The sequence below is a fragment of the Simochromis diagramma genome, unplaced genomic scaffold, assembly GCF_900408965.1.
Source record: "Simochromis diagramma unplaced genomic scaffold, fSimDia1.1 OVJJ01000816.1, whole genome shotgun sequence".
NCBI classification, from domain to species: domain Eukaryota; kingdom Metazoa; phylum Chordata; class Actinopteri; order Cichliformes; family Cichlidae; genus Simochromis; species Simochromis diagramma.
This window is the reverse complement of record NW_024386908.1, coordinates 17,484,816-17,512,502: the sequence shown is the minus strand read 5'-3', so window position 1 is coordinate 17,512,502 and position 27,687 is coordinate 17,484,816. Positions and strand designations below refer to the sequence as shown.

At 41.4% G+C, this 27,687-nt stretch overlaps 1 protein-coding gene across 5 annotated transcripts in view; it reads left to right on the top strand.

Annotated features, from left to right (window-relative positions):
- Window positions 1–24,966, top strand: part of plxnb2a.1 (plexin b2a, tandem duplicate 1) — a 225,747-nt gene extending 200,781 nt beyond the window's left edge. For 4 of the 5 annotated variants that reach the window (XM_040035799.1, XM_040035798.1, XM_040035800.1 and 1 more), the window contains 20 exons: window positions 522–737; window positions 830–913; window positions 4,386–4,481; window positions 4,946–5,082; window positions 5,175–5,275; window positions 7,644–7,873; window positions 8,022–8,203; window positions 8,295–8,361; window positions 12,061–12,207; window positions 12,468–12,545; window positions 12,831–12,909; window positions 16,016–16,116; window positions 17,425–17,506; window positions 17,635–17,786; window positions 18,045–18,205; window positions 20,905–21,052; window positions 21,850–21,914; window positions 22,338–22,413; window positions 23,432–23,506; window positions 24,050–24,154. In XM_040035799.1, the coding sequence (XP_039891733.1) occupies window positions 522–737; window positions 830–913; window positions 4,386–4,481; window positions 4,946–5,082; window positions 5,175–5,275; window positions 7,644–7,873; window positions 8,022–8,203; window positions 8,295–8,361; window positions 12,061–12,207; window positions 12,468–12,545; window positions 12,831–12,909; window positions 16,016–16,116; window positions 17,425–17,506; window positions 17,635–17,786; window positions 18,045–18,205; window positions 20,905–21,052; window positions 21,850–21,914; window positions 22,338–22,413; window positions 23,432–23,506; window positions 24,050–24,154 (2,382 nt within the window). Of the gene's footprint in view, window positions 1–521; window positions 738–829; window positions 914–4,385; window positions 4,482–4,945; window positions 5,083–5,174; window positions 5,276–7,643; window positions 7,874–8,021; window positions 8,204–8,294; window positions 8,362–12,060; window positions 12,208–12,467; window positions 12,546–12,830; window positions 12,910–16,015; window positions 16,117–17,424; window positions 17,507–17,634; window positions 17,787–18,044; window positions 18,206–20,904; window positions 21,053–21,849; window positions 21,915–22,337; window positions 22,414–23,431; window positions 23,507–24,049 lie in introns of all 5 variants that reach the window. The other variant, XM_040035794.1, reaches the window with a different exon arrangement.
- The last annotated feature ends 2,721 nt before the right edge of the window (window positions 24,967–27,687 follow it).

Here is a 27,687-nt window from a genome sequence, read left to right as displayed (position 1 = left end):
CAGAGAGGGCAGCCTCCTTTTCACTTTTTTAAGCTCTGTTTTTGGTCTCCACAACACTCAGTGTTCACCAGCTACTGAAAACAAACAAAATAATTAAATACGTTATATATTGAACACCTGCCATTACTCGCTGGGACACTTGGAGGTTGAAGCAACCTATATACCTGACTCTGATTGTTTGGTTGTACAGCCAGGAATTATCTGACAGCCCTGTTATCTACTAGGTATCTCCTTGTATCCTTTTAGCTCCTCTTTTGGTCTCCACTGCCTTCTCAGGGAACTTTTGGCTTTATAGAAGCTAAATGCGCCACAGTAAAAACATTACTATAAAATGTTTGTTTTTTTTAAATCAGCTGACAGATGTGTTTTTGTTTTTGAAGCAACCAAAGCTGGGGAAAGTTTTAGGTCTGGTGTAGAAGATTTTTACAGAAAGCCGATTCTTTGAGCTTTACACATGCCTGGCTCATGCTTCAGCTGTTCTCACTCGGAATAATTTCACTCTTTTTCTTTTATTTGCCTAGTTTGTGCAGGAGGCTCTGAGCAAGAACGACACAGTCCTCCAGTTTTACTCCCCGATAGTGAACTCCAGCTACGAAACCCTCTCTCAGTCTCTCAGGATTTACCTCCAGCTGGACAATGTGATCGAGGAGCTGAAGAGCTTCAACTATCACCCCAACCCCACCTTCAACGAGCTCGCCAGGAACGTCATCACAGAGACCGGCATTATCATCGTGACTGTGAGCACTGATTGCTAGAGATGCTCTTAAAATCCCCTCTTTGACTATTTTTCTGTAAATGGAGCTCACTCTCATTTTCTCACTTTTGCCAGGGTTGGGGTTTCTCCAAGGCGATGACAGCCAAAGAGGCCCAGGCGTTTGTTGGAGATGCCTCGTGTCACGTAAACATACTGCAGGTAAACACTGTCTGCTTGAGGAAAGTTTATAATGGCTTTATAATAAGTTTACACTGTAAACATGGAGCTGATGTTCACATTTTATGAAATGTGGGGATATGAGACGGTCGTGTTATCCATGTCTAACACTGCGTGGCTGTTGGTTAAACTGAGAGTATGAGTATGAGTCTGCCACGTCTGTCTTCCCACAGACATACAGGCTTCTAAAAATGCAGCATTAGGACACACTCAACGCTTGATCTCTCCTTTGGAAACAATTCAGTGAAGGCGCCGTCTCTTGATGAGTAGACTGCAAAGATGTTACGATGACAAAAACAAAACATCTTCCAAAGCTTTAGTTCTGATGCACCATGTGAAAATACAGCTAAAACATATTTCCTCCCGGTTTATCTGCTTTTGTTGTATGAGCAAAACAAACACCGCAATTTCCTTTTAGTTAATGCAGCGTGTTGTGTCACATTCCAGCTCCTTATATTTTTGGACTCTACTTGGATTTTAGTTTTTGCATCATACAGATTAAAGAGAAAAAATCCTCACTCATCTAAAACAAGCAGTTAGCCTGTTTTTCTTTAAGACCTGCCATCCCTGTGGGCTCCCTCTTGCCCCTCTGCTGGCTTCCAAAAACAGAAATCAATATTTCTAAGAATGTTTTGATCTGATTGGTTGACATTTGGGCCACTCTGTTATAAATATCTATTTGGGTACTGAGCAAAAACCTTGAGTCACCCCTTATTTCTTTATGTTGCTTCCAAGGAGCCAGAACTTCTTGTTATTTTAAAATGGTCCTGTTTTTCTTGTTCTCCAAACTTTCTGAAGATCTTTCACCTTTTTTGTTTTTTGGGCGGAGCATCGGCTGCTTTTTTACTCACTTTCAATCCAGTTCTTGTACCTGCCCATTTTCAGACGACTGCTTGTTGGTCACAGCACCTTAACTCTGACCTGTGAATCACTCAAGCATAAAAAGGCACCTAACTCATGGGATGAACCAATGTTGTTAGCAAAGAATCAAATCGTTACTAGCAGGCTGTTGCAAAATACTTAATTTGTTCCCATTTCTTCAGTTAAATCACTAAAAAAATTCTCAATTTGACACCATTCGACAGACATAAAATATTCTTCCACTAACTAGGTGATTCCCAAAGAACTATTGGCTTGAAACCTGCCATATTTCAAGATGGTGTCAAGTGTATCTTGATATATTTGACAAAAGAAGAAATAGTGAGCCTTAAAAAAACCCATCTACAGCATGTGATCCACATCTGAAAGTTGTGTCCTTAAGAAACAGGAAAAAAAAATGAGCAAACACGTGATGTAGGACCTGAGAGAAACATCTTGACCTTCAGATGATCCATCTGCTGTTTACTGAAGCCTCATCAGAAATGTTCTCAGTGGAAGGGCAGCTGTCAAGAAGCCGTTCTTAAGGAAACGTACCATTCTTCAGTATGAGAATGATCTCAAACACACTCTTAATGCAGTAAAAGCATACCAGAGCACAGACCACAGCGTTGTTGAAGCAGTGTGGGATCATCTTGAGAGGGAACAGAACAAACGGCAGAACCATCAAAGAAGAGCTTTGAATGTCCTTCAAGAAGCCTGGAGAACTATTCCTAAAGACTACTTCATTTACTTCAGTCGGTTTTAGAAAACTCAAGCCGTGTTGAAGAATAAAGAATTTCAGGCTCACTACAGTTGAATTTTGGCCTTGTATTTGTATTTGTTTGCTAAGAAATGAAGGATGACTCAAGACTTTTGCATTAGTACAGAAGATAAGTGAAACTAATAGGTCCCCTTTAATTTTTATGAAAGTGTTTCTTCTTGTACTTTAGAACAGAAGCAGCATACAGGCAGTTAATTGACTGCAGTGGGTGTAAAACGATTAAACCAACAGAAATTATTGTGCTAATCGCAGCTGTTGCTACCTCCCTTTCTGTTCCCTTCTCTTGCACTTTAAATTGATAAAGTGAATGAAACGTGCTGGTTTATAGATTTTGTTTTTTGAATACCAAGATCAATCTGAGGGGCTGCAAAATTATCAGGTAAGGAAAAAAAGAGGGGAAATGAGATGAGAGATGAGATAAGATAGCCTTTGTTTGTCAGTTGCAGGTCTTTTGCCCACAACCGAGATGACAGACCTTGCCGACCGTACATACAATACACAAACATCACATTGGGGAGACAAGTCAGGCTAGGTAGCGAGGAAAAAAAACATCGAAATGTGTAACGCAGAAGGATAATACAGGAATGCACAGATATCAACACACCATAGCACAATAAACACAGACAAGCAACATGGGAAAGAGTTCCAGTGTGTACATCTGATCTGGGACAGCTGCAATCTTTCGACTGCGCCTCCAACTGACCCGATGTCCACATCAGAGGGGAGGTAAGCGTTGGAGGTGGCGCTGGATTCGGGGTAGGGAGGGTGATGCGTCAGTGAGTGCTTATCAGTATCAGTATATGTATGTGTGTGCGTGTCCAGAGTTCAGCTGAGACTGTGTCCTTCGTCCTGCCAGGCTAAGTAAACAGTCTTCCAGCCAACCCAGGTGGCCTTGCATAGAATGGAAAGGAACAGACTCAACACAGTCGTTATCAGGGAGTTTTTGTTCAGCTCCGGCCTTGAGCCCACAGCTGGCGCCGAAGGGGTATCCGCATTATAATGGTGATTTTTCTTTTACAAACAACTCATGAGAATTTCATGCTGTTTTTAACACTCCGACACCGACACTGGTCTCTCAATCTCCCGTTGGATAGCTGCAAGTTTCTCCATGATGTCATTTACCTTCAATTCCGTGGTCTTTTCACTCTTTTGCTCACAGAGCAGATTCTGAGACCGCACAACTGCAGCCAACTGATCCGCGATGTAATCCAGCTTCCGCCCAGAGGTGTTGTTCCGAGTGGATTCTTCCCTGATGTAATCCAATATACGCTCAGAGGTGTTATTCTGAGCCTTCACTGCAGCCGTTAGCGCCTCCAAGCTCTTAACCATGCTGCATTCAGTGAGCCCATTCTGAGAAGTCGCACCTCGTCCCATCGTTTCAATCCCAGCGGGCAGCCTTGGGGGCAGCCGGTTCCGCTTTCTTAATTCTCTGATAAGCCAGGGCCAAGCCAGCTCCGATCAGCAAGAACCCTGTTATCATGGTTCCGAATAGGTAGATATCTTCAGCATCCTCGATCGACAGTCCCGCCAGCCACACGATCCTCCATGTCTGCCACCCGTCCATCGTGTATCCGGCAGGGAAAGTCCCTCCAGGGCACTCGGGCTCTCCCGAGCCCAGACTTCTCGTTGAGAAAAGGGTGTCAATAGCATTCAGAGACCAGCTGATCAAATATGTTCCAAACAAACTGTTTTGTTATTGTGACTCCAAAAAACTGTGAACATTTATCAGGATCTGTGTATTATATTTAGTGATGCTCCACTAAGCATGTGTTTAGTTCACCTGTGTGACTCTTCATTCCTGTGGGCCCGGTACAGGATGATAAGCTGATACTGGAGGCGCCTTCATCCCAGCCCAGAGCCAGATCTAAACGTCAGCGCAGAGACACAGTCAACGACCTGCTGGAGCTGGTGGTGAGCATGTGACGTTTTAAGCACTTTGGCAGCCAGGAATGATGCTACTCAAGGACATAGGGAAAGTACAGAGCTTCTTACGCTAGTCTTTCAGATCCTGTAAAAGAACAGCACTGTTGCTTCACAGCAAACCCACACCGGGCTCTTTGGTGTGATGTTACCACGCGGGTTCTCTTCATATCAAATAACATGCTGGGTTAACCCTGCTGATCTTGGCACAGGACGTGCTTGCAAAAGAGTTTTTTATCTCAAGCTTTTCACTTACTTTCCATGTTAACACTCAGCAATGAAAGAATATGGTTTGTGTTAAGCCTTCAGTAGGACAAGAATACATCAGAGTTTAAGAAGCAGATCTACTGAGTCTCATATGGAAGGAAATGTTTACAACAATGAAGATATAAAACAGAGAGAGGAGAGCTTTCAGGTTCAGCAGCAGATACAGGACCAAGTTTGTCTGTCTCCAGGTGAAATTTGGCCACGGCGAGTGGGTTGTGGGTTCGGTCTACTACTCAAGAAAAGACGACATTCCTCTGGCTATAATCATCCCGGCGGTGATCATACCGATGCTGCTGTTCATCGCCGTGTCAGTCTACTGCTACAGGTTAGAAGAATATGAGGTCAAACAGACAAATTAATTGTTGCGTGTGCCAATAAACACGCTCCCTTTTGCTTTTTGGGTCTGTAAACCAACAGGAGGAAGAGTCAGCAGGCAGAACGGGAATACGAGAAGGTGAAGCACCAGCTGGAGAATCTGGAGGAGAGTGTCCGAGATCGCTGCAAGAAAGAGTTCACAGGTACTGAGCCTCACCTGAAAGCTGTGAAGTCACAGGTCTGGTGTTTGTGGCGAGAGTGATCACTGAAGCCGTGTACATGTCTGTTATGAATTATTGTTTGGTTTTGATGGAAGTGTCTCAGCATTTTCAGAACTGTACAAGTCTGTTCTTATCTCTGGAAGAAGTGATGGCGGTGGAGCTTTAAAAGGTTTAAAAGAAGCAATGGACATCCTAAAAGCATTAACATTAAAAGAAGACATTCATCAATTAACTTACAGTATTGACACTGACTCTCTTAAAGACTGAACTCGGCTGTAAACTTGGTGTACTTCCATGTACAAAGCTGAATTTTGTCTGCATCTCGTCACCCGTTGGGTTCACAGATTGGAGCACATCACCACTTTGGCACTCTGTGAACCTCTGCCAGCGGAGGTCAGCAGATCGTGCAGCGCTTTGGCTCAAACATCAGAATCTTTCCCTTCAGGCCTTTGGTGGAGCTTTTTTGGCTTCATCTGACGCCTGACAAGGAACTCTGTTTAAGTCAGCAGGCCCTGAAAGCAGGAATATTCAGTCAGGTGTCCATATTTATAAAGATAGAGACAAATAAACACACTTTAATTAATGGACTGATTCAAGAAAATCATAAAAATGTGAGTGCTCTGATGAAGCTTTGAAGCCCATGGGTGGCTCAGTCTTCTTCCAGTATGTACAGAGGCAAGGCGTTTCTCCAGTGTGAATACGCCTATAATCTTTTCCCATTCTTGGTACACCACTGTGGTGTTGGTACATACCGTATCTGCTGCCATTTGAGTTTGTTAACTTCTAAATATCTGCATTTTGAACATCTACTGTGGTGAGGTAAAAATCGTGGAAACTATAAAGAAGTTTGGCTATTCCATTTGTTTATGTTACGCTTCTTAATTACAGTTAAAGCTTGTTTTTTCTTGTTTATATGTGAGAGCTGCTTAATTAGCTCATGCTGATTAATGGGAGTCTTCACATTGGTTTACCATCAGAGATGTGAGAGACGCACTAATGATTTTCATGGTGACAAAAGGTGAAATAACAAAGCGAAAAAACAAACATAAAGCACTGAGGGTAACTGTTACCTACCATGAAATGTTCCTATAATTTTCCTGAATTTTCCTACACACAATACCACTTACAAGTTCTCTCCTATCACAATAACCTCTAACTTATTGATTTCTTCCAGTCTTTCAAAGCCTTTCCTTTAGCTGGAAAAGTGAGTACAGTCTGACTAAAGTCGTCTGCAGCTGAGAATAATCAGGATTTTTTTTGTCCTTAAGCTCTGGCCTTATTTATCAGGCAGGGATTTTCTAATGATCTAAGAATCCAGCGGTAAGCAGAGCCAATTAAGTCATGGACCCAAGTATGTTTCTGCTCCATCCAATTAAATCCGCTCATTCTAAATTCCAAATAACAAGCAGTCATAAAACTTAACAGTAGTTTCCCCATAAATGTAAGCCCCTGTTCTTTTGATAGTTTTAAAAGCCCTGTCGTGTCTCTGAGCCAAAGATTTTCACGGCCATGTCCTCCACAGCAAATTAAAGACCACTTTATACACATTTTAAATAGCAGCCACCTCGATTTGTGTAGTCTGAGGATGTCGCTTCCTTGAAGTTATAATTGGGACTGCTGGAAAAATGCATTGGAATTTGTGTGACATGCTTTGAGTGTCCAATAAGACCAAACCATTTGCATTTGATGCACCAATGCTGGAAATCAGTCTCTCTACATGAGTGCCATTGCATCTTGAGGTTCAAATAAAATGAAATTAGGATTTCATTCTAATGAAGTGAATGCTCTGCATATTTACAAGATATGAAAGCATGGAGACATGGGCCTACATTACCAAAGTTCTCTGAACGCCTCATGAAAAGCTTTTGAAAATGTAAATCAAATAAATTTTAAATAAAGAGAAAAAATTCAAGATACACTGGTCCCTTCTTAAACAGTCAAGTGTGTGGACTTCACTAGAGTAGCTTAGCATGATCCTCAGTTCAAAATAATGCTTCTTTATCTTGTCCTGACCCTCAGTGAAGCCTTCATTTTGTGGTGGCTCCTTTTTATTTAAGCCAGTTTTCTTCTGACCTGCGATGTCAGCAATATCAACTCTTATTGACATCATACAGAGCCAAGAGTGGAACAGCTGCCTGGAACTCTGTAACTAGAGCAGTACATAAACAGATTATTGGAAATGTGTGATCTAAACATTATTGTCGCAGTATATATGAATATATACATACAGCAGAAGAAGAAATTAAGAAAAGAATATTCCTTCTGCTCTAATCCATTATTTCCTGCACTACTTCTTGTTTTAACATGTTTTCACACATTTTCTGATGGTTTTCCTTTTTGTCTCTATCAGATCTCATGATTGAAATGGAAGACCACACCAGTGACCTGAGCGAAGGTCGCATCCCCTTCCTGGACTACAAAACCTACACCAACCGAAATTTCTTCCTGCCCTCCAAGGACGGCGCCAATGACCCCATGATCACGGGAAAACTACAAATCCCAGAAGCCCGCAGGGCCACTGTGGCTCAGGCGCTCAACCAGTTCTCCAACCTGCTGAACAGCAAAACGTTTCTCATAAATGTGAGTTTGAAGAGTTGAAGTGGATTTTCCTCTTTCTCTTATTCTTCTTCCAGCTCAGTTTTTTTAAATTTTCCTGCTTATTTTTCTGTCTTTGTATCTATTTCTATTCATGTATTTATTATCATTAAATTTACTGTCATATGTGTAGTTTATCCACACGCTGGAGAGACGTCCAGACTTTAACGCCCGGTCTCGGGGTTATTTCGCCTCTCTGTTGACGGTGGCGCTGCACGGCAAACTGGAGTATTACACGGACATCATGAGGACGCTGCTGCTGGAGCTGATGGACGAGCATGTGCAGAACAAAAACCCCAAACTCATGCTCAGGAGGTGAGGACAGGACAGAGACTCGGTGGTTTATTCTGTGAATGTCGTAGTGATGGAAAAGTGATCTAATGTTTCCCTCTGTTTGTGTATCTAGGTCAGAGACAGTGGTGGAGAGGATGCTTTGTAATTGGATGTCCATCTGCCTCTATCAGTTCCTCAGGGTAACACTGATTTTCTTTTTCACTTACTCCGTGTCACACATTCCTTTCCTTCGATTTGTTTTTATGTCCTTGTCTCTTCGATCTGTTTCTCTTTCCTGCTTTTTTCTGCCTCTCCTCTTTGTTCCTCAGTTATAATTGACTCTAATAAACTTTCCTTCCTACTGAAAGCAGATCTTAAACCTGTATTTTGTGCTTGGTGTGTGTTTTGTTTTGACCAATTTGGGATTTTTGCTGTTTACTCTGACAGCAGCTGCAGATACGCTGTGCATTAGTTTCTATAATTTAACACACTCATAATAAACACAGTTCATGCTTCAGCTCCAGAGAAAGTTTACACCACGGACATGCTTTATGTTTTCATAGAGACCAGCAGTTGTGCTGCGAATGTATTTATGACCAGGGCCCTATTTCAGGAAGCCGGTTTAGTGCAAACTCTGAGTAAGTATACCCTGAGTTAACGAAAACTCTGGGTTTTCGGTTTCACAAAGCGAGTTTAGATTAATCCTGAGTGAGTTACTATGACGACACACTCCGTGAAGCTAACCTGCCCCCTAGCAGGTTTACTTCAACTAACCCTGACCTTCTCTGCCTCTTTGTCGGAAACCTGACTGTAGGAAGTGTCAGACATGGCGTGCTCCTTCCTTGAAGAGCCAGTAGATGTTGAAGCCCAAATTCTCCGCAGAGCTCTCCGCCGGGAGAGAGTGATTAGAGCGCGTTCGGACATTTTATCATTTCCTGATGATTTCCTGTGTGAACGTTACCGTTTTTCAGCACAATCTATAATTTATTTGAATAACATCCTCAGGCCTAATATTGCTCATGTGACACATCGCGGACATCCTCTCAGTTCTGTACATATTATTTGTATTGCACTTCGGTTTTTTGCAAACGGGAGCTTTCTGTATAATATTGGTGACGCTGAGCACGTTTCCAAGGCTACCGTCTGTCGGGCAGTCAGGAATGTTACAGTTGCACTGAAACGTCTCCTGTACTCGTTTGTGGTGTTCCCCGGTCATAGACCCACACGATTTATCAAAGAGGGATTCCACAAAATTGCAGGTATCAGGATGAACGAAACTTAATTCATGATGTGGTGATACTTGAACTACTACTTAAATTTTACATTTATGTTCACGGTTCCCAGGCGTGATTGGCTGTATAGATGGCACTCACATTCCAATCATTGCTCCTTCAGTAAATGAAGGAGACTATGTGAACAGGAAGTCTTTCCACAGCATTAATGTGCAGGTACATAGTTCCCTGTAGCATTTCAAACTAACAAATTATTTCATTATAGTAATGGATGCTAATTTGTGTTCTCTGCACTGTGAAGATCATATGTGATGCTGCCAACATTATCACAAATGTGGATGCCAACTGCTCAGCCTCTGTGAGTGGTGGTGGTGGAGGACCCCCACCTGTTTTTCGGGCCTCCGCTTTTTTTTCTGTTGGCTATAACGGGTCACATTTGAGCATACAGAGTAAGCAAATATGTACTTGTAATGTGCTCAGATAATTTCAATGAGTGCTTACAGAAAGAAAATTAATGTAGCCTCTAACTGCAATTGATTTACATGGGACAAACAGACCAAGCACTATGGCTCATAATACAATTACACCTTACCTGTTTGGACTATATTTTTATATTTCATTTTTACTTGCTGCCAGGAACGTTTGGGGCCTGTTGGGTTGCACCTGCGCTCACATCACATCACAAAATCAAATGTATAAAATAAAAAATAAAATATAATAAAATAACGTGTTAAATGGGTGGAAATCCCTAGATCAATGTTTAAATTAACACTCACGCATTGACTCTGTCGGCTTTGTTTTGCCATGCATGCTCCCTTTCTTTTGCAGCTGAGGCTGTGTTACTTTTTTTCCACGCAATTTGCATGTTATCGGCATATGCTGCCATCAGAATTTCGGCCTCAAGCGCTGTAAAATACATTGACCGCGCCTTCTTTCCCTCCGTCTCCATGGTGACTCGCTTAATCTGTGCTCCACTAATCAGGGCTTTATGTATCCTCGTGCGCGCGCTTAACTTGGGGTTAAAGCAACTCCGCGTTGACTGAACTACTTGTTATCAGCCTTTCTGAAACCGAATATTCCGAGTTGGACAGTTCGGGGTTACTCAACCCTGAGTATCGTTTTTCACTCTGAGTTTTCTAAACCGGCTTCCTGAAATAGGGCCCAGAACTAAAAAGTTTAACATATCCAGAGAGTTCAAATTCAAACAGCAGGATACTAAATCTGAACAACAGGAAACCCACAAGACAAAAAAAGAATAACAAACTGCCTCTCACTTTTCACAAAGAAAACAAAATGTGAAAATTCACATAAAGAAAAAAAATCTGTTCAGCAGTTCAAAAAGCAGAAAAAACCTGCAACTAACAACTAAAATAAAGAAACGTCTGTTGTGACTGACACCCTGACAGATCCAAAGCTTCCACATAATACAAAAGGGTCTGCAGTCCTTTTTCAAAACTCTTTTGTTTGTCTTTCATTCTGTATGTAATGGGTTTTTTTGTTTTGTTTTTCTTTTCTTTTTTTTGGAGTGTGGGGGGGGGGCAGTTTGGCATAATTTGTCAGAGAAAACTGAGAAATTATAAAATATAAGTACTTTAATAATTTCAATAGTGAGAAAACAACCTTCTTTGTCTCCTTTTTATATTTAATAAACCTTAAATTCTACTATTATGGTGAACACAGTTAATAAAAATACAGTATAAATTGATATTTAACTTTAGTAAACAGTTACACTTGTTATTAATAAATATACATAGATATATTTTCTTAACCAGTTATCCAACTCAGGGTTGTTGGGAGCGCTGGAGCTTTTACCAGCTGTCAGTGGGTGGTCAATTCCCCAGTCTGTCATAGGGCTAGCACAGAAACACAAACAGTCAATATTGAATCAGTAATTAAAGGCCCGTACAGTTGTGATCAGAAGTTTACAGCTACTCCTCATGGGCATGAGTGGTGATTTTGGACTTTGTGCAGTGTACCAACCCAGAGCGTGGTGCTACACCACCATCCTTGACAGTTGGAACAGTGTTCAAACATACATCTCATCATTGTGGCGAAACATAAAACTTTTCTCAAAGACATTTAGATCATCCGTGTGTGCAGCTACAAAATTTCAGTCGACCTTGAAGTTGTCGATTTCAGGGCAGCTCAGATTTTTCTCTCAGCGCACGGTAATCTAAAACTCTTTTCCTGTGGACAGTGACGCTGTTGTCCAGCAGGGCTATTTCTCAGCATCCTAACCAGTTTCATATCATCCGAGAGTGGCAGTTTGGATCTTCTTTGAGACCTTGGCAAAGTAGTGACACATCTGTGTAACTTGTACTTCCGGAAAGTTGTTTTTAACTGATCATCTTGGAATCTGCAGTTATTAAGACATGGCTCCAAGAAACTTTCAGAATTTGTGTAAATCTGCCAATTGTCTTTCTCTTGTGTTCACTGGATTCATTGGACTTTTCCATTGTTCTTAGTATACATCAATCAAAAAACATTTTAAACACAAATTCAATGGTCATGTTAGGGTCAGTGGACTGCTGGTTTTTACTACTAGAAATCTTTGGTAATCCATAGTAAATAGCACAGATGAGAGTTATGGCTTATTTATAAAAGAACGATACTAGATTTTTATGAGACCTTAACTCTTTTTTTAAGACGTTGATGTCTTTGTTTCAGGACACGGCAGGAGAGCCTCTGTACAAACTGTTCAAGGCCTTGAAGCACCAGATTGAGAAGGGTCCCGTGGATGCCAAGATGAAGAAGGCCAAATACACGCTGAACGACACGGGACTGCTGGGAGATGACGTCGAGTACTCTGTGCTGGTCAGTATGAACAAAAGCACCGCAGTGTGCAGTCTTCCTTCACACTTTTACACACACGTTAAGTTGGAGAGCTTATGTATCTCACCGGTTTGATAGCAGCAGCAGCCAGGGAGAGGGAGGTGTGTCAGTTGTCCATCAGAGCAGACCCCCAGCTCCAGAATGAGTCATGCTTTGGGTCGTTGGTTGCATAATGAAAACAAGCCTTCACTGTGGCTCCACTTTTACCTTCTTGCATCTTCCCGGTGTGTTTGTGCTGTCAGACTTTGCAGGTGTTGGTGCATGGGGAGGGACCAGATGTGACTCCGGTGAAGGTGTTGAACTGTGACACAATCTCCCAGGTGAGAATCTTCTTCTATTTTCAGAGTTACATTTTTTTTTTGGTCGTTGTCATCAGGACTGTTTGATCTCTGGCTGAGTTTAAAAACGAAGAGAAGCTTTGCCGTATCTTTCCCTGCCACCCTGCACTTTGTCCTTAAAACTGATCGAATGTCTAGAATAGTTTGAGGTAGTTGTAAAACTTCTGTCTGTCGATATTCTGCAGCTAATAAATGTGAATGAGATATCATTGTCTGTGTTTTGAGTTGACATTATGGCAGGTGAATTTGTAATTTTGTGCTCTGCAGGTGAAAGAGAAGATCATCGATCAGGTGTACAGAAATCTGCCGTATTCTCAGAGACCAAAGGTGGAGAGTGTTGCACTGGGTAAGAAACAAAGACAATCATTAAGCAGCTAGGAAAAATACAAATTATTGATTATTACACCCAGCGTTCAGCATCTTAAACTCCTGGGTTACAACAATATTTGTGGTGGTGGGAGTGGAGTATATAAAGAATATTTAGCTTTTTTGACATTTAGATAGACCTTAAAACTATAATGTCACCTAAATAAGTCCTGTTTTCCTCACGTGTGTCCTTTCCTGAGCTGCACACCTGGAACAGCTGTCAGTCTACAGATCAGATTACTATGAGTGAATCCAGTAATCACTAAACTAGAACCTGTTTTACAAGGTGAAGTAGACTAAAACATAACAAAAAGTGACATGATCATGCCACAATGTTAAGAAACTGATGGGAAAGTCTATCCACGGCGCCATTATCCACAAATGAAGAAGAGTCCCGGGAGTGACTGGCCGACCAAAATTACTCCAAGAGCTCATCCATGACTCATCCAAGAAGTCACAAATGAACCCAGGACAACATCTAAAGAACTGCAGGCCTCTCAGTTAAGGTCAGAGTTCAGGATTCAACAATAAGAAAGAAACTGTGCAAAATGGCAACAATGGGAGAGTTCAAGGAGAAAAGCACTGCTGGCCAAAAAGAACAGAAAGGCTCGTCTCATATTTACCAAAAAACATCTGGATGATCCCCAAAAGTTTGGGGAAAAAAACTTTGTGGATTGGCGAGACAAAAGCTGAACTTTCTTTATGAAATTTGAGTCCCGTTACATCTGGATTAAACCTAATACAGCATTTCATAAAAAGAACATCATACCAGCAGCTAAACATGGTGGTGGTAGTGTGATGGTCTGGGGCTTCTTCACTGCTTCAGGACGACTTGCCGTAGTTGATGGAAACATGAATCCTGCTCTCGACCAGAAAATCCTGAAGGAGAATCTCTGGCCATCAGTTTGTGGCCTGCTGAGCTATGATCTGAAACATACCAGCAAGAGCATCTCTGAATGGTTAAAAAATAAATAAAATTTAAAGGGTCTAATCTAATCTATGTTAGTCCAGCAGGCCGTTCGTGCTGGAAAACCCTCTAATGTGGCAGAAATAAAATAATTCTGTAAAGAATGTGAAAGACTCATCGCCAGTTAATGATTCACGTTTGCATTTCACTGACAGTTTAAGTACTGCAAGGAGAAAACAGGTCATCCTCTACATCAGATTAGCCTCACACAGATGCAGGTTTTGGGAAAAAAAGTGTTTCTTTCCCTTTAATAGTCCCTCCCTCCAGATACCACACACCCAGATGTTTTAACTTGATTGTAAAGATTAAGCATGAAGCTGCAGTGATGTTTAAACAGGTCTGTCAGGCCACTAAAAGACTACAAGGCTTCTATAAGGGAAGTGTGACGTGCCGTGAATAAGGATTAGCTGGATTTCAGGGTTGACCTTAAATACCCCGTAGCATCCTGAGACAGAGAATTTCATTAATCCCACAGAGAATTCCCACTGCAGCTGAATCACATATAACAGCCATTCTAGTGTGTGCCGTCTAAACTTTCAAACAGTTATTGCTGGGTATGAAAGTACAGGAATAATTCACCACTTCAAACAGGAAGTTTTAAGATGTAAAGATCTTGTAATATTCAGCAGCATGTGTCCTTTCTACGGCTGCATTTCCATCCACTGCAGCAGAGTTTTTATCAGGCAAACAGCTGGAATCTCACAAGATTCAAAACAGAATCCATTTTCTTCTCCCCGGACCTCAGTAGGTTGTAATGCTGCTGCTATAGAGGTGTGATGACAGACTGATGATAATCATTTGATCTCCTGCTAAGTGCTTTTCTGAATGCGAGTACCTGCCAGAGTTTTTCATCCACAAACTTTCAAAGATGGCAAAAATCGCCTAACCACATGTTAACTATCGCTGACTTGTTCCTAAGCTGGTGCTAGATTGGGTCGGCCTGATGGGCGCTGCATTCTGCTTTTATTGATTGTTTTGCTGTCAGGTAATTGATGACGCTGTGGGCTTTTCAAAAGGTCATTTGGGAGCCAAATGGGTCGGTTGTGGACTCTGTTGTTTATTGCTTGTTTGCTGCTGACAGGCAACCTGAATATGTTTACAAAAATGTCTGAATTAAGATTGTACCGACTCAGCGGGTCTTTGATTTCATTAGTTCTTAGTACATTAGTGTTTGGGCCTTCTACTTTCTGTTGATTAAAGTTTTGGGTGTTTTTGTTGTTGTTTTTTTAATTTTTTGCCGTTAGTGAGCGATTACAAGTAATTCTGGTGATTGGCGGTTAAGTGTGCCTCAACCTCACCCATCCAGGTTGCCGACATGTTGCAAACTATCTGAATCGGTCTATGAGCACAACTCGTCTGGGACACGTCTCTTTGCAAAAGGGAACTGGACTGGTTGCCTGTGTCATTTTGTAGTTGGATGGCCATTCTTCGTCACCGTGACTATTTGTAGAATAATTTGACTCTGAATGTTTTAGTTAAAAGTGCCAGTTTATCACAATAAATAACTCTATTATCACAAATGAACTGCATGTAATTGCCGATTTGAGTGCATTCATTCACAAACCCATAGCAGACTGTTAGCAGGCTGCCTCAGTCTTGATACCACTTTATCGCCATCTTGGTGCGCCAACGTTGCTTTGAAGACGACAACTGATTGTGAGACCAAAGCCATTTTCAAAGTGACCATTTCCAAGGTAACAAGATAAACTGGCATCAGTCTGCCTCTTTTTCTGTGGAGTATTTAGTCTTATGTTGCTAACATGGGAATCTATCACGGCCAGGCTGCCCTGTGGTCACTTTGGTTTGTCGATCTGTCTGACTGATGGATCATCCAGTCAAGATTTTTATGGGCATAACTTCCTTTTTCTTAGCTGTGTGTAAGAAACCATCTGAACCATCCGCAAGGTGTAGATTTAAGCCCAGGTACTTTGGACCTATCCCATCCCGTATCAGAAATATCCAATACTGGGCAACCTATTGAACACAATAAGTGTTGAGAGGAGTGATGGTAGGAGCATATCCCACTGTACCTCCAATGATTCACACACATGGATCAGGTTGGCACACCATCACTTTTATGCTAAATTACATGTTAATTTCCTTCTCCTTGTCCCTGCAGAGTGGCGTCCCGGCTCCACGGGTCAGATCCTTTCTGACCTCGACCTCACATCCCAGAAGGAAGGACGCTGGAAGAGACTCAACACACTGGCTCATTACAACGTGAGTTCCACCTGCTGCACATGCCTATTTCTGCCCTGTGTCGTTTCCCCTTTTCCTTCATCCTGCTGAGTGTCTTATTACCAAACACTTCCTGTCATTTCCTGATGGTTTAAACTGCTGTTTGTTAAAGATGAGGTCAATTGCAAGCAAGCACAGCGATGCCACACCTCCCACCGCTGCTGCTGTGATCCTGTACAAACAAGGTTAAATGCATCTCCGTGGACTGAAACTGTCCTACATGCAGTGGAGCGGTTTAAAAAGTCCAACATCACTCAAGAATTACTTGTTTGTCTCATGAGGCCGTCAAATAAGAGAAAACTGTCCCAAAAATCCCTGAACTGAAGTCTTTACTCATCAGGATGAAGATTTACACTCATCACATGCACTGAGGTCATGAATGCTTTGGTAATACTGGGTAAAAGTGTTAATGTGGCATCATTTTAAAAAAAAAACATTTTTTTATATTATTAGATGAATAATATTATTAGTGTGTTACTGCCCATCCAATGCAGGACGCCTGCAGACGAGACTCACAGAAAAAGGATCTTCTCCTAAATCAGTTCAGACGTTAACCTTTTATCGTGTTTTATCCATCTGTTTCTTAAGTGCTTATCCGGTGGGGCTGGAGCCCAACTCAGCTTTCACTGGGTGAGAGTCAGGTTACATCGTGGATAGGTCGCCAGGGCTAACTCAGAGAAACACAACCATTCACACTCACGTTCAGCACAGTGTAGAATCACCAGTTACTTTAATACACATGTGGACTGTGGAAGGAGAGAACATGCAATCAATTAACTTTTCCTCATCTATCCTAAATGTATCTATTTTATTTACCTTTGTTGTTTCCTTCTTGGACTTGTCTGTTTTTATTTTGGTCAAAATGTTTTTGCACAGCAATTTTAATGTAGATTAGTGCCGTTCAGCACCAGTGCAGTTATTGATTTTCTTTTTCACATGTAAACTAAAGTCATGTGAAAAACTAAGTACACCCTCACCTCTTCCATAGGAATGTTGGGGTCCTGAGCAAGTCGGTGTTCCCTCTGCGCTCTCTGGGTGTTTTTAATCATGTCTGTTTCTCTGTGTTGAGCTGAGCTCTTTACTTCTGCACCAAAATCACCAACAAGTGGAAGCGTAGAGAAATGGCGAGCCTCTCGAGACTCGTGCTGCACGAAGACCAGCAGGAATTAAAACGCCAGTCCAGTCCACTCTCCCTTCTGACATTTAAGGAAAATTTGTTTATTGAGAACGCTACAGTGAGACAGAAAATCATCACTTCCCTCAATTTCTAACCGATTTCCTGTCTTACAGGTTCGAGACAACGCCACGTTGGTGCTGTCCAGAGTTTTGCACACACAGTCTTTCCACCAGCACCAAGACAGCCATGAAGAGAGTACGTCCACACACACACACACACACACACACACACACACACACACACACACACTTTTTCTGCAACTTTTAAATGCACATGAGTGAAAAAAAACACATCAACTTCATGCAGTCCTGTCTCGCCTGCAGAAAACGCCCTGCTAGAGGACGATAACACTTTCCACCTGGTGAGACAGCCAGATGAAATTGACGAGGTGAAGTCGAAGCGAGGCAGCATGAAGGACAAAGCGATGACCAAAGCAATCACAGAGATCTACCTGACGAGGCTTCTGTCTGTTAAGGTACAGCTGTGCAGTTTCACTGCAGATGTTTCCGTCATGTCTGCGAGTTTCTGCTGCTGAAACTCGCAGACATGACGAAGTTCTCATATTTCTTAATTTGTGGGGTTTTTCTGCTTGTATTTGTTATTAGCAGATGCAATTCTGTTGATTGCACTGTCAGGACACTCTTATTTTAATTTTAGATGTTTTTAATCTGAAGGGTCCTTTTTTCTATATTAAATAGATACATTTAAAACATTGTGTGTCTTTGTGTTACAGGGCACTTTGCAGCAGTTTGTGGATAATTTCTTCCGCAGCGTGCTGTGCTCTAGTTCCGTCGTCCCTCCGGCCGTCAAATACTTCTTTGATTTCTTGGACGAGCAGGCGCAGAGACACGACAATGTAGACGAGGAGACGCTGCACATCTGGAAGACCAACAGGTACAAAGACTCACCAAAAACACCAAGTATGCTATCCGGGTAACCTAAAACTCATCTGTGAAACAGCTCTGTGCAAAAGGGAACTCGACTCAACTGGTTGCCAGCTGATTGTATTCTGGTGTTATTCCTATATAAGGTTGCCGAGCAGTGTTATTGCATCTTCGCTGACTGGTATTTGCGTTTATTGCCATTTTGATGCTTTGAAGACGATAACTTAGAAGTCGCAGACCTGGTTCCCGACTTCAATGCACAGAGGGACCATCATTTGGTCTTGCTGCAGTCTCTGACCTCTGTTTTCCCTCATTTGACGGTAACATAAGAAAGGTTAACATTTAGAGAGGTGTTTGTTTGTTTGTCAACTTGGCCCACTTGATCAGATTTTGAGTCTGACACCGCTGTTTTGGGTCTAGGATGATATCATGTACTGTGAGATTTAAATGCTGGCGACAAGAAACGTCTGAATGAGTGATTTGTGGGCCTGAAACTGTTCTAACGGCTTCATGTGGATCATGCTGTCAGTAAAGGCCTCAGAAGATGAGTTGATTCAGCTCATCTTCAAAGCTGCTGAGAATCTCGGCGTGAGATACAACCTGCAAAGAAAACCAGCTAAGAGAAATAATTATGTTGCTTCACTGCTCTGTGTGTGTCTGTGTGTCTGTGTGTGAGATACTTCATCAGCCAAAGGAGGGAGTAATTATGTCCTCGTCACTTCTAAACCGGGCCATGGACCACATAAAAGCCTGATTTAATTGACAGGCTGTTATCAGGGCAGATAAACGATGACGGAGCAGACACAACGGAGAAGGATAGAGAAACTGAGAGAGATGGGGAGATTGCTTTTTTTTTTCTTTCTTCCTCTTTTCTTTTTTTTTAAGTCCAAACTTCTCTGTTTTCAAACTGGCCTTGAGCTAAGCCTGTCAATCATCAGAGGCACACATACACACACATCTGAACAAGTTGGTAAAATGAAATATTTATCAGTTCTGGTGAATTATTGATGGGGGTTATGGTCTGGGGAGGCAGTGAGGGTGGGGGGATGAAAGGAGAGAAGGAGGAGTAAAGGGAAATGGAGCGTCGGCTACATCCTGAAGTCTGAAACTGAGCATCTACTACAGTAAGCATTAGGGATGGGTTACCGGTAATGGCACCAGTTCTGACATAAACGGTAGTAACCAGACCGAAAAGCAGCGCGCATTTCGGTGCTTTATTTCAGTGCTTTTTTTTCCCCCTGAGATGTCATACACTTTGAATTCTAGCCAATCATTTTACCTTTGCAAGCGTAGTAGTACGTTCGTTCTTTTAGAGCAGAGCTACAGATTAAAAATGCCCAAAGTGAAGTCAAAGTCTGGCTGTACTTCACAGCAAAAGATGCAAACTCAGCAGCCTGCAACAAGTGCTTTATGGTGATACTGTGCAAAGGAGGTAACACCTCGAATCTGATGAAACACCTGGCGACGTATAGCATTTTGTTAAAAGCCGAGAAATGCACCGTATTTGATAGCTTGCTGCGAGACCTCACACCGTGCACATCTACTGCGGGTGTGGTGCCTGTTATCGGTCCCGAAGTTAGCAACATCCCCCAAGAACCCGAAGAGGAGAGTCCTGCCCCCTGCCAGTGTAGCAGAAATGATGACGGATGATGATGGCAGCAGCAGCCGTTCTTCTCTGCATGAGTAGCTTAATGCTGTTCATGTGTAGTTTACATTGAGTAAGCTAACCACGTTATTATATTAATGCATGTAAGGTGAACTAGCAAACACCGTCGTAGTCACATGCGGCTGTCTTCTTGTTTGATGGCAGATGCTCCCTTCACCCTGGCCAAAAAGGCTAAAATGACCAAAGAAAAAGAGGGAAACAGCTAAACATGAGAGGTTTTTGGACAAAGTGTGTGTTCTCCATTCTTTAAGCACCGGTTCGAGCACCGTTTAAGCATCGGCACCATTTCAAAAGTACCGGCTTGGTACTGGTATCAGATAAAATCTAAACGATAGCCATCCCTAGTAAGCATTGCTCCACCTGCCGAGCTTTCGGATCCATCGCTTCACATTTTCAGCTCGTACTCTGGCAAATTTTATTTTTTGGTTTATCACAAAAACAGAATTCTTGTTTTTTGGCCAACTATTGCTGAATGGACTTACAAAGTGATCCGGAAAGAGCTGCAAAGAACCATGACCCAACAAAAATGAGATGCAAATTGGTCTCGAAAAGAAGAAAAATATTCACAAAAAGATGCAAAATGACTAAAATTAAACACAAAAGTTTGAAGATAAACACAGAAACTAACATATTAAATGAAACATGAATTGGTTCCAGAGATCCAAAACAATGTAAAGTAAAATTACCTTCATGAAATCCAAATAACCAAAGTAAAACACATACTAACCACAAAACACATCCAGAAGGACTCAAGAAAACAGAGGACCAAAGGACCACAAAGAGACACAAAAATACCCAAATAAGACTTGTATCATCTACGAACAGGTCAAAACCAACTTAAAGACAAATAAACTGACCACAAAATTCTTAAAAAGAGACACAAAATGGCAATAGACATCCAAAACTAAAGACGAACAAAATTACAGTACTGACATCCAAAACGACCGAAATGAAACATGATTGCCACGAACAGGTCAACAACAAATAAGAAAAATATTCCAGAGTCGTGACTTTAAGCAGCAGATGTCTTTGTGTGTCCTCAGCCTGCCTATGCGGTTCTGGGTGAACATCCTGAGAAACCCTCACTTCATCTTCGACGTCCACGTGACGGAGGTGGTGGACGCTTCGCTGCACGTCATCGCACAGACCTTCATGGACGCCTGCACCAAGACGGAGCACAAGCTGAGCAGAGTGAGCATCAGTCCGTTCAAAGAGCGCCATGTTTGTAACCCTGTGAATGTCTCTGAGAGAGAAGCGATCTGGGCCATTTTTCAATTACAACCACAACTACCCGCTGCAATTTCTGTGATTTCAGCAATTTCCTGCTATTTTAAACCAAATATGCGATCCATTTATTTATCAGCTCAGTAAATTTCTGCTTTGGACACAAGAGAAGAACCTCACAGCCCCAGAGAGTCAGATGATGTCCACTTTTTGCCGTCATTTAAAATGTGTTAAAGTAGATATTTGGTTATGCTCGGTGGATTTCTGTGATTGCTGAAGCAACCAGAGATTCTTTCAGGCAATTTATGGTTGTCAAATCAACAGAGAGAACACTGAAGTGAAAGTCAGCTCTCTGTCGCCCTCCTGTGGACGTTTTTCTTGTAATCGCAGTAAAGACTGTTTAGACTTTTAAAGCCACTTTCCTTTTTAACTAGCTTTCTTCTGATTGGCTGCCCCTCGTTAACATAAGATTTGAACTGCGGGTGGGCGGGACTTCTGTGTTTACAGCCAGAGGTGGCATTTTAAGTACAGCGTAGTTTTTGGTTGGTATTTACAAAAACCTGCTTTCTGTGCACACTGACATTGTGACAGGAACGTTTTGAGAGGTAGAGGGAAATCTTCTGTTATTTGAGTGTTTTTCTTGAACTGAAAGCTACATTTTCACACTTTTTGATGACGAGGAGGCAGATTTACCACCTTTTTTTTTTTTTTTTTTTGTCGTGTTCATACAAACGTGCTCATCTATTTTCTCTCTCTGGCTGCAGGAGTCTCCCAGCAACAAGCTACTCTATGCAAAAGAGATTTCCACGTACAAGAAGATGGTCGACGAGTGAGTTTAAACTTCTAAATATCCTCAGAGAGGAAACGTGTGTATATGAAATGGTGTTTTGGCTGAACACCAGAGTGAAATTTAAAAAATGGCAGCGTGTTTGAATGTAAAAATGTGAGCTCTCAAATGTCTTTTCATGCATCACTAACCATTTCTTTTGTACTGATGGCTCTTGTCGGTGTGGTTTGACAGATGTTTGCTTCAGTCCTTTTGGATTTTCTAATATTTGGTGAAATCACGGCTGCTGAGCTTGGAGGCTGTTTGAAAAACCCCGTAAAACATCCTGAAGGTGATGTTTTACGGGGTTCAATTACCCTCAATGGTTAATCAGGACAGCCGTCTGATGATCCACTGCGTGATTCTTTCTGAATGAACTCACAGAAACCACCTGATAGTTTGTTTTGACTGTGTATCTTTCCACAGTTACTACAGGGGCATCAGGCAGATGGTTCCAGTCAGTGACCAGGACATGAACACGCACCTCGCTGAGGTGTCCAGGGTATGAACCAACCTCTGTTTGTGCTTTGTTGCATCTTTCATCCCTCTGCAGTGCATGTGCAAGTAGTTACTACTTATAGTAACTAACAGGTGAAGATTACACAAGATTATACAGTATACCTTGACAGTCCTGGGTTGAATCTTCTATTTGCCTTCGATCTGCATTAATTCGTCGTGGCACAGATTCGACAAGGTGCTGCAAACTGTCCTCAGAGATACTCGTCTACATTGACACAATGGCATCGCACAGCCGCTGCAGATTTGTCGGCTGCTTCAGCTTCCTGTTCTTTACCAAGAGGAGCGGCACCACCTGGTGTAGTCTTCTGCTGCTGTAGCCCATCTGCTTTAAGGATTAACATGTTAAGAGATGCTTTTCTGCACACTGTGGTTGTAACGAGTGGTTGTTTGAGTCACTGTTGTCTTCCTATCAGCTGGAAGGCTTCTGGTGATTCTCCTCTGACCTCAACGGGCAGAGAACTGCCGCTTCCTGGACATTTTCTCTTTTCTGACTATTTTTCTGTGAACTCTAGAGATGATTGTGTGACAAAGTCCTATCAGATCATTAATTTCTGAAATATTCAGACTCTTCTGGCTATGTTCAAAGTCACTTCAATCACCTTCCTCATTCTGATAATCAGCTTGAACTTCAGCAGGTCATCTTGACCACATCCACATGCCTACAGGCTCTGAGATACTCCCATGTGATTGGCTGATTTAGAGACTTGCCTTAATGAGCAGTTGAACAGGTGTACCTAATGAAGTGGCTTTCGGTGTAGAGCATCAGTATGGAATATAAAATGCAGCAAGTCAATTTTAACTATTTGCTAAACTACACAAAAGAACACGGGTTGAATCCTGAGCAGCTCCATCCAGTTAAGACTTAGATATTTGGATCCATTTATTTTTATTTTAATTAACCTCTGAGTATCAAAAGTGTGCAAAGCTTCAAAAATGTTTCTTAAGACTTGAAAGTAGATGCAGCACCTGTCTGAACTGTGCTCATACTCTCTCCTTTGTAGCAACACACAGACAAGCTGAACACCCAGGTGGCCTTAAATCAACTGTACCAGTTTGCCAGCAAGTACTACGATGTGGTGAGAGCTGCTGTTTTCAATTTATCTACCTTTGTGCTGTTGTGTGTGCTGAATCCATGAGCTACAAGGGGGAAGAGAGCTGTTATCATTGTTATTTAAGCTTAAAATAAGTTGTACAGAAATCCAGATTATTATTTCACTGGACTGATATCGACTATTTTCATAACAAACTTTTCCAGTGTTGGTAAAACTTCAGTGAGTGATCAAGATGCATTAAGTTTAATAAGCCTAAAAAGCAACAGATTTTTCTCTCATATTTGCCAAATATTGTTTTTTTCTGTTCGATTTCTGTTCGAAGAGAATACCACAGAGTGCTTTCAATTTTAAGTTTAGGTGTAAACCAGTAAATCTAATATATCTGCCTCTAATATAGCGTTGCATTTTTATTTTTTTATGCTGGGATAAAACAGCCACTAGATGGCGGCACAAGAAAGATTTTCCGTCTGGTTATAGTTACTCAGAGGATTTTTTTGTATTAACTATAAAACCTTTTACACATATTGACGTAAATATGCTTCAGTTTTAATTTTTTTTTTCTTTCAGATAATCCAGTCGCTGGACGAGGACCCAGCAGCCCAGAACAAACAGCTCACCCTTCGCCTTCAACAGGTCGCTGCCGCCCTAGAGAATAAGGTCACCGACCTTTGACGCCAGACCTCGAGGAGGGTTCGGGGGGAGGAGCTTATGGATGCTAAAATACAGGATTTTGTTTTCAACACAAGGACTCAAAGGATGGCGAGCTCACGGACTCCACTGAATGTTTAATCATGTAATGACTGAAGTATTTGGCAGGGGTGAGGGGATTGGTCGGTGGATCCAAAGGAAGGACTAAAGGGGGAGGAGTTATGGGACGTCTGGAGGGGTGAGGAAAGTGTTAACGTACACCCGGAGTGGTGGAAACTAAAGTGTTGATCTCTACTACACCTACATGGCGTACTTCTGCTTGGCATCTCAAAAAAAATTGCGAGGAGAGATATGAAATGGCGCGATGAAAGTTGTGTGAAATCAGAGTTATTTTTTTAATTGTACCTGGGATGTACGTTGGTGTACTCCTTGGACCTTGTTGTTTCTGTATTTGGCTTCAATGTGCCACAAATTTTAATTTCATCATGTAAGGACTGAAGGAAAAACGTGCCGCACAAGAAATGAAGGCTTCAGATTTTGGAATTTTTTTGAAGAATGAGCATGAAAATGAGGCATTCCCAAATATGTCCTTTTTTGGTACTCTGCTCTTTTTTGGAAGTGCAGCTGCTTTGGGCACCTTTTCTGACCACTTTCTGAAGTCTGGAAACTGTGGATATGGGGTGAATTTCATCCTAAAGTATACAAGATTAAGTTTGAATAAAATGGGAAAACCTCTACGGTAGAGCTGGGCGATATAACGATATGTATCGCGATATAACTTTTTCTCGATAGAAAAATTAAACTATCGCGATAGACCTTGCTGCTCTTGTCCTCTAAAAAAAAAAAAAGAAAAAAAAAGAACAGCCAATCCAAATTAAGTAGCGCAGAGCCAAACCAATCACAGCCGCAGCGTCACGTCACGTGACTTGTTACGTACAGCACAAGTGCCAAGCCGCACATGTGTATTTGTTTGGGAAGCAGCCAGCCACCGTACTGCCCGGGTAATGGAGGAAATGAGTGTGCCGACTAGAAAAATCAACCGAGCGTGACCGAAGGTTACCGAAGAGAAAACAGATGATGGTTCCAATGCCGGAGAGATTGTCGAACGGAAGAGCCATAGAAGTTCCGTAGTGTGAAGGTATTTCGGCTATTTCAAGTTTGACAAAAAACAGAGTAGCGTTCACTGTAAATTGTGCCGAAAGCAAGTCTGGAAATACAATAAACTGGTGCATGCGCTACGTCCACACGTACCCGGGTATTTTTGAAAACGCAGATTTTTCTATGCGTTTGCACCTTTCGTCCACACGTAAACTGCGTTTTTGGTCACTGAAAACGAAGATTTTTAAAAACTCCGGCCAGGGTGGATATTTTTGAAAACTCAGTTTTTGCATTTACGTGTGGACTAGAAAAACGGAGAAAACGCAGCGTCAAAGGTGTGTGCATTTTTTGACGTCACACTGTGCGCCACGTTATTGTTTCGGTGAAATGAATTTCTACAATACTGTTACTGTTAATTCTACTCTCTGCAGTGTTTAAATGCTTACATATACACACAGTTACTGTCCCTCCACACATACGACTCGTTCTGCTTCTATGCCCCAGCTTTGTTTACTTTTTCCCACCGAGGCTTCTAGACTTCTGATTGGCCAACATTTCTGCACGGTTAGGAATCTAGCTCCACCTGCTGCTTTGGCATGTTCACAGCGGCGTTTTCCTTCATTTCTCCCTTTATGTGTGGATGGGATTATTTTTTAAAACGAAAACGGAAAATCTCCGTTTTCAAAAATACCCGTGTACGTGTGGACGTAGCCTCAGGCTCTGACTGAAAGCGCTAATTCGTCATTCAGCTTTTGTCAGACTAAAGTAACTGTTAAAACTGTTTGAAAAGCTCAGCTATACAACAAGGACAGATTGAGAATTTCCTTTTAGTTTTCAGTTTATTTGATATTGACAAAAGTTAGTCAGTTTTGTCTGTTCTTCTGTAAAACAAACTAAGATTTATTTTTAGAATTAATATTTTGTTTCTAAGTGGAATTGACAATTTAGTCTGTTTCGTTTGTTCTATTTTGAAACTTAAACGCTTTAGCGGCTGCCTTTTGTGTAGTTTGCAATATTTGCCTTTATTTATCTGAAAAAGTCTCATGTTCCTTAAGTACATCTACCCTGTTGAACTTATTATGGGAAATAAATATTTAAATAAAAACAAGCTGCTGATTATTTCACATTTTACTTGTGAGCAACGGCACATTTAAATCTTACAAATATAGTTATTTGGCTTATATCGTGATAGATATCGTTATCGCCTGAAATGAAAAAAAAACATATCGTGATATGAAAAAATCTTATATCGCCCAGCTCTACTCTATGGTACACACCACTGACCAATCAGGGGTCTCAATGGAGGAACAAAGGACAGTGAATTCGGGGTACGAGGAGTTATATAAACCCAGAAAGCAGCAGGTTTTTTTTCCCCTTGTATTGTGGCCAAATGTAGTTTTTTCTCTACAGTTAGCAGCAGTATGTGTTTCTATGCTAATGATACTGTGCTTGTGACTCACAGCTGAATAATTTCATTTAGTTTGTTTAAGTTTGTTTGTTTGTGTGCAGGCTTTAGGCAGAGGCTTTGCATATCCATATCCAACATGAAATGTTTCTTTTTAATGGACTGACATGGTACCATTTAGTTTTATTCTTTTGCAAACTGTCTGTGAGGGTGTGTGTAAAAGTGGGGTTTTTTTTATTTGTTTTTGTTTGTTTGTTTTTAGTTAAGCGGCTTTTTTATTTACTGCAACAACAAAAAAAAAAAATCAAAAAGAATCACAACAGCCTAATCATGTGAACAGCCAAAATTGTTATGTTTGTGCGTGATTTTTGCTTTTATAATCTGTACAGTTTCGCTTCTTTTGCCGTACCCCTTGCAAAAATAACTGCTTTTGTTTTCCATTTTTCTGTTCAAGTCCACATGCAAGAGAAGGTCTGCTTACTTTCATGTTTTCTGAAGACAGGGTATCACAGGATCTTTGAAAAAAGCTTCAAATTTAAGGTGGTAAAGTGTTAAAATGAAATAAATCTGCTTGTTATGGCCTCTATTTTTTGGATTATGCATTAATATTGTTATCAGAGTTAAAGGATGAGTAAAGGATAATGCATGGAGTCAGTTCAATGAGACCCGGCAGCACATGGATTGGGCCTCTGAACAGTCTGTCACCTTCATCCTTATCATATGGAAGATTTAAAAAGCATACAAACCCAAGAAACACTTTTAAAAAAACGTGTTTAATAAATGTAAGCACTATCAGTTATCTCTTAAACATATAAACTAAACTTGAAAACTTCAGGTTCACAAACCTCTGCCTGATATGTTTTGCTTTAAATGTTTTATCAGTGCAGTGCAATGGCTTATTCGTAAATATGAAAGTTGGATCAACTGTGCCGTTTTTTTCCACGTCTTGGGACAAAAAATAGGAAATGTTTAAAATAATCATTAAAGATGAAGCTGGAAAAAAAATCCATAATATGTAATTTAAGATAAGAAAAGTGATATGCAACAATCTAAA